Below are 15,108 nucleotides of genomic sequence, written 5' to 3' on the forward strand. Positions count from 1 at the left end.
CATCTGATTCTATTTGGGGAAATTCCCTCACAGACTATGGTGGCGAGTGAGAGGAGGCTGAACGAGCTCCACCTTCGGAACGACAGTCTGAAATTACTGACCCGCTCCTTTAGTGACGTGCTCTTTCACCCTAAGTGTGGGAAGGAGAATGTACAATCAGCTCTGCTTCCAGTAGATCACACATATCCCACTTGTGCCCATTCGCTAACTGCACTTTAAGCACAGGGAAGTGCGTGTATGTATGTATGTATATATTGAATGTACTCTACCTGGAGTTTTGATCACATAAATGTTTCATTATGTGTTATGAATAAAAACTGGACAATCCACAGCTGCTAAAGTACAGTGTGTCTTAGTTGTCATTGGCCCATCCATTGCCTGGCAAACTTTGTTCCTTTGGCCATGAAAGGAAAAGTTTCTGCAACAGACACATACATGTTTCAGTGCTGCCCAAACTTAGTGTGCTGCACTGATACTATGGAGCAAAATGACTCGTACATCTTATTTACAGTGTCTGTTGTGGCGCACTTTCTAAAGTGCTGACACTGATGCTGTAATCATCATGTGGTTTCTTTGCACAACATCCAAATAGGTTTCAGGCTAGAGGATGCCCGCCAGCATGTCAGCAGTAAAACTCCTGCAGGGCCTGATTACGCTTGCAGCTTTTACTTGAATTTGCATCCGTCACTGTCATTTAGAAAAGACAAAGTATGGCTCATCTGTTTCACAATGTGTTTGGTGTCTTTCAGTGTAAAAGTGAGATTACATTAAATGAAATGTACTATATAAATTAAACAAATTTTTTTTTTTTTTTTTAAAAGTTTAAAAAAAAGTTTAGTTTAAAAAATTTTAACTAATTTAATGTCAGTGTTTCTACTGGGTTGGGGTGTGTGAACTTATCTCATGCTGTAATATTGTGTTAAGATAACTGAAAAATCTATTCCCAACTAATTCTGTAAAAGTCAAAGTTGCATATGTTTAAAGGGGGAAGTTTCTGGGTTGACTTTTGCTGCAGAGCCATATAAATGTATCATTCAATTGATTTATTGTGAACTTGTCTGTGGTCATTTTTTTTCTGAAGACAAGACCACAACAGCAAAGCAAAAAAATGTCTTCATGAGTGGAAATCATTTTGCTAGATGTAACAGTTTTTTTGATTAAGAGTAAGTTGATCTTTTGAGAAAATAAAAATTTAAATATATATTCCCTAAAGGACTCTTCATGTCAAAGACATGAGTTTCTTTAGTTCCAGAGATCTTGGTGTGTTTCAAATATTTGAGGTGAAAACATTTTTAACTGTTAAAAGATATTCAACTGTGATAATGAGTCATTACAGTGGGATTGTTAAGGAAAGGTCTATTCAAATCACTGAAATGAACAAGGCTGTGAGTTCAGATTAATGCCAGGCCAGCTAGAATACCTGTATTACTATGAATCATAACAGGTTCTGTCTGATTCAGACTACCCACATGATGCTGTTGCAGAAAATACACACTACACTTACCTGTCTGTAATAAATTGAGCTCTCTACAGGCATTTTAAGAAAAGAGCAGCAGGAGCCTGATCCAACTCTTATTATTTACAATAAAAACAAATGAATATCTCATTCTTGTGGTGTCATAACAGTTGACTGGCCTGGTTTTCAGGGAGCAGTCCAAGTGCAGTTTATACTTACTGTGTTCGAAGAGTGAAAGCTGCACTGGTAATAGAGGTAGGGAGGTTAAGGCCTTTGGTAATCTCACGCCATATCTTTTTATTGATAACTTCCACTAAGCCACCTTTTTCAGTGACGAGCTTGTAGAGCATGTAGAGATCCAGCACCTGCTTGGCCATGATAGGAATCCGATTCACTGGAGTCCCTGCAGAAAGCAAACACAATATCCACAATCAATTCCATTAACTTTGGTTCCTCCCATCAATATGCTCCTGCATCTTCTTACAAGGCCAATTTATCTTAAGCCAGTCAAATGTTTGACAGCTCTGTTAAAAGCTCAAAATATAACTAAAAGAATATCACCAATGTCTTATCAGTGCATCCCCTGGAGATTAATTATTATTTCTGTGACGTACTAAAAGAGGCTTTGTGTGAATATTTATAATGACAAATTACTTTAATCTCAATTGGTTACATGCGACTAAATACATCTATCAGGCATGGATTACATACATTACATTTTCTGGTGTATTAAATACTGAGAAAGGAGCAGAATTCTAGATAGATTTGCCCTGAGTAGCTTAATACTTTCAAAATAAAAAATCCCCCCTTATTTGATAAATCAGGAGTCTCCAATAATTTCTATTTGCAATTTAATGCCGCACATAAAAGTAGGACAGCTAAGTCTTTGTGACAATTCCAAAGTAGTTGACCCTGAGATAATTAACCTGCGTTTTGCTGACAGAGTTCCATTGTGCCTATTGGATTTACCATAATAGCAATCAATAACTGCAGAAATATAGTGCAAACAACATCGGTGGGGCCCTTACAGTAAATGGGAAGAAAGCACTGAAGAATTGTCTGGGGTGGTAAAGCCACATCAATTAAGGCCAGTAATTACGGCTTCATTTTACCGTGATGGCAAGTGAACGAATAAGACATTATTAAACAAAAGACTGATGTGCCCCTCTCCCCACAAGACAATACCAGCAATAGTGTGAAGCTGCAGTATATCAACATGAAAAAGCACTTAAAAAGAAGTCTTTGTATAAAGGAAGACACTTTCTGGCTCGGGGTCAGGTGGTACAGTGGTTACAACACTTGCAGCTGCTATGTTTTGGGTTTGAACTTGGTCAGCATGAACCTTTTCATTGTTGCATATTCTCTCTACTTCGTATTCATATGATGAATAACAACCCGCCACTGTTCCTCTTTGGTAATTCTAAAATACCAAACAGAGGGGGCTCAGGCCCTCATTGTTGTGTCCTTGCACACATCGAGTGTTAACGCAGTGTGTCTAAAGACATGGGCAGGGAAGGTGAACAGGTGAACAGCTCTTTGTGGCTACCCTTCAGTGGACTGGTAACCTGTTCAGGTTGTACGTCTCGCTTCCAGTGTGATACTGTTGTGTAAAAATATCCAGGTCAGGGCCAGTTTTAACACTGGACTTCTACACAAACATTTAGCAAAATTGCCTCATTTCAGGAATAATGGTTTCAAAAACAGAGATCCTTCTAAGTGTTTGTTGGAGACAGAAAAACAGCCAAAAAAGACACTGGAGAGAGTAAAAAGTCCAATTGATCTGGAAAAAGACTGATTTTACAGTTGCATCGTACTGCTTTAATACACTCAATTTTTCATTAGACTCAGCCTTTTCTTAAAGAAAAAAAACTCTTCTGACCAGCAACAATCAGTATGAGGTCATGGTGTCGTGTTGTCTCTGGCTGGACCAAACCAGTTCCAACCTGTACCAGACAGATCTAAAATGTTCTCAGATTTGTTTTTTACTATTGTTTTTGGGCAAAAACCAACTGCATTTTTAAAAAAAAGTTCACTTCTTGTGTGTTAGTATATATTTTCATAATTCATTCAGAGTAGTACTTTTTCATACTTGTGTGTTATTTAAATGCAGTGCTTTACTTTATAATAACAATAAAATGAGTAACTTCAGAATGTTGCGCAGGGATTTAGACTAATACAGAGTACACACAATCTGTAATGAGATGAGTACACAGTAAAATTAGATATCTGATTATCTATTCTACAACATTTAACAGATGGATAAAGCATAGTATGGCAAATTTGATCTTATGAAAAGTGTTAATTTCTATTCAAAAGTTATCATACTCTTTTTGTGAGTGAGTACAAAGGAATGCTATACAAAAAGGAAATCAAGGTTTTCACGGGCTGAAATTCTACTATAAGCTGCAAGGTCAACTTTCAAACACTATCACAGACTTGTAAATTTTCATATTGACCTGGGAAGGTGATGCGTCAATTCTAGAATTTTTTTTTTTATGGTGCTTCCGGGCAAACTGCCTTGCAAAGGGTGACCAACTCATTGCTCCATCAGACCCTTCTGTAAAGTGGCACAGGGTCAGATCAGTTCAGTTAATAAAGGGTGTAGCTCAAAACAACCATTAGCACTGTGAACTCAGGCCTTAATCCACATATTACTTTAGCTCCTCCACTCCTTAAACACAATGGAGAAAAATAGCAAATCTACTCTCCCAACATTATAGCTAATACACAATAAAGTGTGCATTGTAAAATATTCACTTATCTATTTATCTGAAGTAATAGTTTTGCAGTTGATTTGATATTACTTGATATTACTTTGATATTCATTTTGTATTTACTCAACATCTTGTGTTGTGCATGTGAAGAAAAAAATCCCTGAGGTACAATAACAGTGACGACGTTTGGAATTAGTCCACCAGTATTGTAAAGTATTCACTCAAGTTCAAACCATTTCAAACAACTGATCATTTTAAAGTAAGCCTGGCTTATAGCTGAGCCAAACAAGGCATGACGTTGGCAGAGTTTGTTTGTAAAAGGAAGAAAATGAAAGTGCATGTTATATATGATACAACAAAAAAGAAGAGAAACGAAATAGAAATGATTTGGAACTGAACTGATATGTGGTTCTTCAGTTTATGTCTACAGCTTGTCTTTATTATCACTGATTAAACTTGTATCCCAGCTCATCTATTAAACTATTGTTTTGTTGAAGACATAGTAGCACAGCAAACAGAGACTGAGGTAATAAATAAAGGCCTCAGCCTTTGTCTGACAAACTGTGAGGAGACACAAGCCTCTTAAAACAAGATTTATGTGCTTTCAATACTGAGGGTGATGTATTTGTCCCTCTGATTCCCTGAAAGAGATATAAAGAATAAAAGAGCCAGAATAGAGACTTTTTGTCAGCACCAACTCTCTCATCAGGCCATGTGTCATTATGACAGTGAGCAAATAGTTTTCTTCAGTTAATTCCTCAGCTGCTAAAAAAGGAGGACTTTGTAATTAGAACAATGTGGAGCATCAGGACCTCTATTAGTGCAGCAATCATCTTTATGCTTGGCTTCATCGCTGAGGCGTTCACTTTGCACCTCCAAGCCGATAATGGGATGAGAATTTCTCCTGCTCATTGACTTTGCTCTTTTAACCCTTGAAATGAACGATTAATGCAGGGAAACAGGAAAAATCAACTGTTTATCTACTTCTGTTCAGCTCCCTGCATGAAGACAAGGGACAGGTTGGAATGAACAGAATCTTAAACATCACCAACGTCTGAACAGTCAGGGAGAGAAAAAAGAAGAGATGATTCTAACTGACTCTACCTGATTAAGTAATCAGCCCCAACATTGAGATCCTAATACTGCACAGAGTAGGTCCTCCTCATACCACCAAAACAGCTGCGAGAAGTCCGGATATGGACAAAGACCACCTGAAGGTGTCCTGGTGTGTCTAATGTACCGGGATGTTAGCGGCAGATCCTTTGAGCCCTGTGGGTTGTGGGGTGAGCACTTTGGGAATGGCTTTGAAGCCTAATTCACAAGTTTGGGGGCTGAGGCATGTTGTTTGAGCCCTTCAAAGCAGTTTTGGAATCTGTAAAGTATTCAGACCTGAGTCACTCGTCTTCCCAGAGTCAGTGGACACTTTTGCTAGTTCCTCTCCCAGAGCCACTGGACTTCCTATTAATTCCAGTTCCGGTTCCAATGTCGGCTTATGCTGCAGCAGAGCCATCACTGGGGGCTGAATTCTTCCTACCCGGATTAGTATCAGCATTGAAACAAGCAAAGCTCATACCAGGGAGCAAGTCTGGCAGCTCAGCCTCAGGTCCAGCCCATAACTGTTATACTGGTCTGCATGGTCTCTTGGCTGTATTCCTCAGCTGTACTTTATTTGATTGCTCTGCTCCCCCTTTTTGTTTGGTAGTTCTTGAGTTTTTCATTTAGTTTTTCTTATTATCCGTCCTTCTGTACCTAAATACGTGTTACAACCCAGTATGGCCAGGGAAACGGGAAAGTGGCAATAGACCATACTGAATTGACTTAAGGAAAATAAATATATTAACATTTTTTTTACATTTTTATTAATATAATAACAATCGCTCCCTGTGTATGCGTGGGTTCTCTACGATACTCCGGCTTCCTCCCACTGTCCAAAAACATGCCTGTTAGGTTAATTAGTGTCTCTAAAATTGTCCTTAGGAGTGAATGTGAGCGTGTGTGTGGTTGTTTGTCTCGTTTGTCTCTGTGTGGCCCTGTGATGGACTGGCGGCCAGTCCAGGGTGTACCCCGCCTCTTGCTCAATGACAGCTGGGATAGGCTCCAGCCCCCCTGTGATCCGACCGATGGATTAAGCGGGGATAGATTATGGATGAATGGATAATAACAATGGCTAAACTGAAACTGAAAACTGGGGTAACAAATTGGATATAAACATCCACATCAGGTTGGTCTAATTTAAAAAGTTCAACAAAAGACTACTGCTTACCCTGTCCTAAACACAAAGTGAATCCAACAGAAGAAAGACCAGGTGTGGCTGTGAGCATTCTACAACAAAACTAACCAAGCTTGACTCCATTCCAGGCAGCTCAAACAAAGGCCATGTTAGAGATTAAACTTTTACAGATGTCATATATAAATACTGCTCACACCAAATCACAGCTTCCTCGTATCACAGGTGGGCTGAATCTCATTTAGCAAAGAGAAGAGGGTCAGCGTTGGTAAATATCTTGAGACTCGGGACCTTACAATCACTGACCAAGTTCGTAACCTCGGAGTGTTGATTGACTCAGATCTGACTTTCAGCAGCCACATCAAAGCTGTCACCAAGGCAGCTTTTTACCATCTCAGAAACATCAACAGAATTAAAGGTTTCCTCTCCCAAAAAGACCAGGAGAAACTCATCCATGCATTCATCTCCAGTAGACTCGATTACTGTAATGCTCTTTTAACTGGACTTCCCAAAAAGAGCATTAAACATCTGCAGCTCATCCAGAACGCTGCTGCTAGAGTTTTAATCCGGACTAAGAGATCTGAACACATCACACCAGTTTTAAAATCTTTACACTGGCTTCCAGTCAGTCACAGAATAGATTTTAAAAGCCTGCTGATGGTTTACAAATCCCAGAACGGTTTAGGCCCAAAATACATCTGTGATATGTTCAGAGAATATAAAGCCAGCAGAGCTCTTAGATCCAAGGACTCAGGTCAGCTGGTCCAGTCCAGAGTCCAGACTAAACATGGAGAAGCAGCATTTAGCTGTTATGCTGCAAACAAGTGGAACAAACTGCCAGTGGAGATTAAACTTTCACCAAATGTAGACATTTTTAAATCCAGGTTAAAGACATTTCTTTTCTCATGTGTCTATGCATGAAATATCTTTTAACTTATCTAGACTGTTGCCTGTTTTTAAATTCATTTAAATGATTTTATTTGTTTCTCTTTATATTCTTTTATGTATTTTTAATCCTTCTTGCACTCCCTGCTGCAATGCTTTTATTTTATGTAAAGCACTTTGAACTGTTTGTACATGAAATGTGCTATATAAATAAATTTGATTTGATTTGATTTGATTTGATTTGATTTGATTTGATTTGATTTAGAGAGAGCTGTATAGAGAACTCTCAAGAGACAGGGGCAGACAGCTGCTGATGCATTTCAGACACTACTTATATACTGCATAGCTTCATAAGTATGTGCAGAATATCCACAGTTACATGTTGCATAAACAAACACTGGCAGACTGCATACACACTAAATCTAAAAATTAGGTAAATCAAGTGGAAGGTGGAAACTGCTAGCAGCAGTAAGATTATCTCTTTGGGTAACTCTTAAACAGTCTATTCTTTTCCCACATAATCTTAAGCAATTAGATGAGCAACAAAAGTTGACTTGTTTGAAAAAAAACTGCTGATTGTAGGTCTAAGAGATAATGATCAATTAATGGCCACATCCCTGAGGCAACAGTAAATCATCCTGAGTATTTATCAACACACAAAGGAAAGCCATCGAAGCCATTGTCTGCTCTGCATCTGATGGAGTCTCAAGGAAGATTGCATGTCTTTGTTTTCACGACTGAAACACCTGCACAAAGGTGAAAGTTTGATTGAAGGTCTTAAGTCACAGGAGCAGAATCAGGAATGCCTCAGTTAGATGACTGACAACCATCTCCAATCTTATCCCCTATAAAAAAAAAAAAACGTGCTTCAGACTAACCATGCTGCCAGATAACACCATGTTACCCGATTATTTCTCCAACCATTCTAGAAAACCATGTGTATGGGGCAGTTTCCTTTTTTAAGCCATACTGTAAAAAGTCACAGCCTCAAAACCACTAATAATTTCAATCATACAACCCTGGGGTATGAGTTGCTCCTTATGACTCAAACACAAAGATTGCGGGGATCCCAGGTTGTTGCTGTGTAGAGTGACACCCCTTCGACACCCTTGATAAGTGTGAGCTGTCAGTCAGCTGTGTATGATGGCTGAAGACGGATAACGCAACAAACCACAAAAAAGAAAAGTAAGTTATATTTGGGTACAGAACAAAAAAAAAAAAGTATGCAGATGGAAGGAAACAGTCTTGAAATGTATGTTTATAAGCAGCAATGACATTTAGCATCAGTAAAATGAACACCCTCTACTCTATTTGCGAAGCTGAAGAAGCCTCTAGCTGAACACACTAGTCTGTTTGATCAACATGTAATGTAGAAAGTGAACAGTATTGTCCTTTAAATTGATCAGCTTTTGGAACATTCTTCTCTGCATAATCAGTTCTGAGGGCTCCAAAGAAGTCCCCAGCACAGAGCCAACCTTCTTTATTTGTTTGTTCTGTTTCTTTGAGTCTCTGGCTCTGATGCTGTTGCCACAACAGATACTGCAAAGCAGATTGTACTCTCCACCACAGACCTATAAAAGATTTGAAACCTATTGGTGCAGACATTAAACAACCTAAGTTTCCTTAAAAATTACAGCCTGTTATGTATTTTCTTGAAGACAGCCTCAGTGTTGTATTTCCAGTTCAGTCTATTGTCCTGCTAAACTCCAAGGTATCTGTATTCCGCAACCACCTCCACCTCTTATCCAAGAATGGAAGAAGCAGGTAGATGATAGCATCTTCAACACCAACCCCAGGATGATAAACAGATTATAGTGGATCCTGAAAGGTTTTCAGTTGCTTATTTGGTTGAGCCAATAGCAGCCTCTCCAAGTTCAGGACTTTCATGACATGGAATGTTTGGGTAAGTGGTCTGTAGTCACTGAGGACAGATACACGAGATATTTTAGGTACATGAACAAGGCAGGATGTCTTCCACAGCACTGTAACTTTCTCCTGACTCAGACTAAGGTTGAAGAGGTGCTGTAGCATCCCACATAGCTGTCCTGCACAGGTCTCCAGGACCCTGAGGTTAACATCCTCTAACCCTAACCCTGACATTCTTCATCAATATCAAGGGAAGACCTGGCCTGTGCTTCCTTAACCTGTTTCTCCCTCTTGCTACTGCCTGACATCTATCCATCTTCAGGCCTCTGAATGAGAAGAGAATGCAGAAATACATGTTTTTTTTTATTTCAGTTTAATGCTCAAACTAAAGTTTGAACCGGATCATTGCGTCTCTGACAAAATATATAAAGTTCCCATCATCCCCAATGGCTGCAATTATAGACTAAAGCCTAATTTCCACCGGGGATGTAACAGCTGCGTAATGTCTGCGCCGCGGTCACTGTTGCTGCTCGCTGCCACTGAGAGTGCACCAACTGGGTGCGCCGCGTAACGTGTCAGCAGCGTCTCTCACTATCACTGGGGGATTCCACCGGGGACGTAAGCACCATGTAACGGCTGGACCACGGTTTTGCTCCATCCTTTTTGGCAGTCGCTCATTGACTCTGTAGCGCCCCCTACCATAATTGAAAATGGCCCTCGCATTGAGGTTAGTTTCGCGTGGGACGACGAAATTCGGTACACTCATTCAACATGCCCAGTTGCACAAAAAAATCTTATACCGCCATGGTCCCACGTCCACAGTAAGGCGGCCATTTTGGATGGAAGGTGCGTTTTTGTGCCATTTTTGCCCAATTCCACGCCTTGCATATGATTGAACTCGTCCTACAGATTTAATGCTACAGACTTCAAAATTGGCCAGGTTACTCTTAAGACATGGGGGGGAAATAAACATAAGAAACTTTCTCAAACCTCAAAGTTCGATGACTCACCATCACTCGCCACAAAAAATGAAGTCGCTTATAACTCCCACATACATTATCCAATCTGTCCCAATCTTCATACGGTGAATGCTGGACCCAGCCTGAACACACACATATAATCATAGTGATAACCACCTGTAGCGCCACCTGCTGGTGTTTGGAAACGTTTTTTTTTTTTCACACCTCGCATTTGATCTAACTCCTCCTACAGATTTCATGGTAACAGCTCCAAACTTGGCCAGGTTACTCTTAAGCTATGAGGGGAAAAAAACCTGAGAAACTTTTCCAAACTCTGAACGGTGTGGGCGTGGCCAGGCGGTGAAAATCGTGTGATGGCGATTGTGGTTTGAAAGCCTTATCATCATCGCAAGGTCATGAAACTTGGCACACACATCCACCCTGTTGATGTAAAGGGTATCATGTGTGGGCGGAGCAAAATGGCTCAGTGGTGCCCCCTAGAAATTTTCAAAAACCCCTCCGCATTGGAGTTATTATGTGCTCGTACGTATGCAGAGGGTATCGTGCGTGTGGGCAGAGCTGCGCGACTACGGCGTCCAGCGCGTGCCCCGACCTGCGTACAGGCTCGGTCTCGCTCAAGGCTGCTTGCAGCTTTAATTGTCTAATTGTAGTTTTATTTTGAAAGGGGGCGGAAGTTTATTTTGTTGATTCTGTCGTATTTCCTGTGCTGGTGCAATTTGCTCTGTTGAGTTTGACGCGTTTCAGCAAGGGCTCCGTCAAAAATAGAATAGACTTATTAATATTTCAATAAATATTTGGCATTTATTTATTGAAAAAATTAAAGTTGATCCAAGCAAGAACTACTGAGTAGCGTTGTGGGACTGATTCATACTACTGCTACTGCAACTTGCTGCCAACTTTGGTGCGGTGCATTCTACAATTAGCTCGATTCTTTGCTTCCAACAACATAAGTGTGCAAATCATCTAGCCTGGGAATTCCCATGCTGCTTTGCGCTCGATTTCATTCTCACTGCAAAGTCAGCCTGGAAACCACCGCCCTTATTTTTGCTAGAGTTTGGGAACCAATCACAGAACGGGGGGGGCAGAAAGACGATGACGACGTCTATGCGCTACACCGAAGCTTGTAGAGCGTTAATCCAACATGACAGCGGACACAACGTTACCGTTCAATGCAGCCTTAGAAAGTGTTTCGGAGTAGATTCACCCTAGGGTCATTTGAACCGTGACATCCAGCCAAGTAGCCCACCCGAAGTTTTTCCGATATTGGCTGAACATCAGCTGAGTTACCGAGTTATCCCGAATAGCTTAGTACAAGCGCTAACGGACCCTGGCAGTATCTCCAAAATTACCACACTAAAATCACATGTCATGACACCAAACTTCTACAGTTGTACAAATATGGTCTGTACTCACAAAACGATGCATTTGGAAGTTTGTACATAGTCCAGGAGTTTATTATTATCATCAACACAAGCCTGATAGCTTTTCTGCTGCTAAAGCTTCGTTGACGTCACTTCTGGGAGCTGGGAGCTTCAAAGTAAGATGAGGGTTGATCTACTACTGTAGACAACAAAGCAAGGCTGCTCAATTTCTCCATTATTAAAATAAATTCACAACTCTACAACATAAAAATTCATGTAGAATATAGCATATAGGCCTACTTTGTTGTCAATTTAAGTAGCTTAGAGCGCAAGTTTACTTTTATTTTCCATTTTTTTCTTCTTCCTCGTCGAATTTCTGTCGTCATCTGGTATAAGTGATACAATTGGCTATGAATCGCGCGCAAAGCAGCATGGGAAGAACCTGACGTCATTTGATAGACATTCGTAGCGCCCAATAAACGGCTCTAGGCATTCGTAAACCACGCCTCAAATACGAGAAAATGCACACCTAGTTCCCAGACCACCATCTCATCGAGATTGTGGACGCGTCAGCCAGGCTACAAATCATCAGTAATTAATCCGAATTGCTTTGCATACTTTTTACCCGTACATTATGTTATTACGTTATTTATTCAAATAACCATTTGGTTGTTCAACAGTTCTTCACTCATTCTAAATGGGATTCAAGGTTCTGTGTTAGCACCACAGTTTTTTTTACACTAGCTCCCACTCAACATGTCCTCAATGTCACTAAACACACAAACCTACAGCAATTAAATTTATTGCCTTTTTCCTTCTATTGATACTTGAATATTTTTTAAAAATCTTAATAGACTTTGTCAAAAACTCCCTAATTTTTAAAATAATTTTTAGCCAGTTTGAGGACAAATTGTTACAAGCAGTGTTCATGCCAGAAAGATAGTTCTGTCCGGATCTGTGATCAATCGCTGATAAATTCACGAGAATACATTAGCCGTTTCTCAATACCAAGTACGTACTTGTCGGAAGTAAAGACTTCTGAGGACGGAAGAACGCAAGTACGCTCATTGTGCATTTGGAATGGAAGCATACTTGATTACGTCAAAGACGTTGACGTTGCTGCCAAAAATTTAAAAAACGTAAACGATTGTTTTTGATTTTTCAGTCCATTGCTGCCCATGTGTGATTTCAACTGCAAAGAAAAATCAAAACTTCTAGAAAAGATTGAAAATGGACCGAGCTGTGCTTACAGCTGCTGTTGGAATGCTTTATTCTAAAGCTGAAGAGGAAGCAGTGATGGTGAGGCTGAGGAGGGAGCTACGGGAGCGACGAGCCAGGATGCGGAGGAGGAGCAGGCTAATGGCATACCTGTCAACTTTTGTCAACTCCTCTGCCATCTTCGCTTGGCCTGCACTGCTTTCTGGGATAGCAAGCTGTCTGAAGTCTACACAAGTCACCACAGAAGCATATTTGATAAAATGGGCGGAGCAAGTACACATCCGGGAATGTGGAGTGTACTTGTCTGGATGTGTACTTTGAATTGGAACAGTACTTGGTCCTTTAGTGCTGATGTTTCAGAAGTACATAAGAACACAAGTACAGACAAATAGAGACAAGTACGCATAGAGAAACGGCCATTTTCACGATGGTAGCGGCTCTGGACAGTGCGTGCTGCTACTTCAGTTGACACGACAATACACGAGAGAGGATGAGAAAGGGGAGGGGTGACAACATTGCTTGCTCCAAAAGAAGGACGGTTGATGTGGAAACACGCTGTTTTAAAGTAGAATGGACAGAGAAATTTATGTTAATTCCTCCGGCAGGCTTCCCAACCAGTGGTAAAGAAAGAAATAGCACCAAGCGATTGTGAGGTCTGACTTTTTCTGGATGGACGATTTTGTGATGCGAATGTATTACTCTTTTGAACGCATATTGTTTTGAGAAGCAAAACGCTTTATTTTCGGGACCCTAGCCAACTAGTCGGACTACCTTCGTCAACGCCAAAACGAGGCTGGAACTCGGCTCACAGGACGCAGCAGGGGGTAAGTCAATATAAATGATATTGCTAATGTGGGATGTCATACAGCTTCATGTCAAAAGAGGCGAACTATCCCTTTAAGATAACGTCTGTTATGATGAGTAACCGTGCCAGTGGGAGTGATGTTTCCATATGGGAGCAGATGATTTGTGGTGCTTTTTAAACCTCAATGTTCAGAATACAACTTCAAATCCCACTGACAAAATGTTCAAGATGTAAGTCAGTAACAAAATAGACAACAGGGCGTTCGTCTAACTTAGAAGAGTATCAATGAGTCTGGAAAGATAGTCTAATACATAAAAGAAAGCCCTTTGTAAGGCTAAAACTGCTCACTATTTGTCATTGATAGAAGAGAATAAGAATAATCCCAGGTTTCTTTTCAGCACTGTAGCCAGACTGACAAGGATTCTGAGCTCTGTTAAGCCATGTATTTCTTTAACTTTCAGTAGTGATGACTTCATGAGCTTCTTTATCTTCTGTCTTCATCTCTCAGGACCTGAAGTGGGAGACCAACACAGTCACTACCATCAAAAAGGCCCAGCAGAGGTTGTACTTCCTGCGGCAGCTCAGGAAGCTCAACCTACCTAAGGAGCTGCTGATCCAGTTTTACACCGCCATTGTTCAGTCTGTTCTCTGTTCATCCATCACCGTTTGGTTCGGATCAACCACCAAACAGGAAAAAAACAGACTGCAACGGACAATAAGGTCTGCAGAGAAGATTATTGGTGTCAGCCTGCCCTCCATCCAGGATCTGTACCTGTCCAGAGTCAGGAAACGGGCAGGTTACATCTCTGCAGACCCATCACACCCTGGACACAAACTGTTTAAACTCCTCCATTCTGCAAGGCGCTACAGAACTCTGTACGCCAAAACAACAACAAGACACAGGAACAGTTTCTTCCCTCAGGCTGTCTCTGTGTTAAACAGCTAAAACCGGACTTCAGTGTTTCATCCTTGCACCATGCACCAATTTGCACTTCTGATTTAATCTTGTTCTATGTCTATTTTTTTGTCTATTTTTTTGTAATTGTTGCACTAAAGAGAGTGAGGTGTAACCGGAGTCAAATTCCTCGTGTGTGTCCACATACCTGGCAATAAAAAGCGATTCTGATTCTGATTCTGATTCTTTACCAATAGAGTTGTTACTATTAGCATAATAGCATAATAAACGGAAACCTTCCCACTATTATCACTGATGTATCATCCAGTACAGCAGCTTTAGAAGTATCTTCAGAACATGATTTGTATTTTGACTGTTTTTGTCCAGTCAATCTCTCTGAGCTAACAACAATAGTATTTTCCAAACCATCAACTCTTTTAGACCCAATTCGAACCAGACTGTTCACAGAGATTTTCCCCTCAATCAATACTACCATATCTGTCTTTGTTTACGGCTACGTACACCCAGTTACCTAATTTATATCCAATCTCGGTTTTATGTTTAAAGTTCTTTTTTTCTAAATTTTGTTGCAGCTCAACTTTGTTCGTTATAGCTCAATGATCTCATCTTAGCTTCTTGGTTGTCTGGTGAACTTGGTCTATGCTTGTCCTGTTGGATCTCAGTGCTGTTTTTGATACGAT

At 40.4% G+C, this 15,108-nt stretch overlaps 1 protein-coding gene across 1 annotated transcript in view; it reads right to left on the reverse strand.

Annotated features, from left to right (window-relative positions):
* The window catches only part of arid3c (AT rich interactive domain 3C (BRIGHT-like)), a 115,043-nt gene that overhangs the window by 12,162 nt on the left and 87,773 nt on the right, over positions 1 to 15,108 (reverse strand). Inside the window, exon 4 of the mRNA XM_075469147.1 lies at positions 1,676 to 1,859. Within this exon, the coding sequence (XP_075325262.1) occupies positions 1,676 to 1,859 (184 nt within the window). The remainder of the gene's footprint in view (positions 1 to 1,675; positions 1,860 to 15,108) is intronic.

The sequence above is a fragment of the Odontesthes bonariensis genome, chromosome 6 (genome assembly GCF_027942865.1).
Source record: "Odontesthes bonariensis isolate fOdoBon6 chromosome 6, fOdoBon6.hap1, whole genome shotgun sequence".
Classification (NCBI taxonomy): domain Eukaryota; kingdom Metazoa; phylum Chordata; class Actinopteri; order Atheriniformes; family Atherinopsidae; genus Odontesthes; species Odontesthes bonariensis.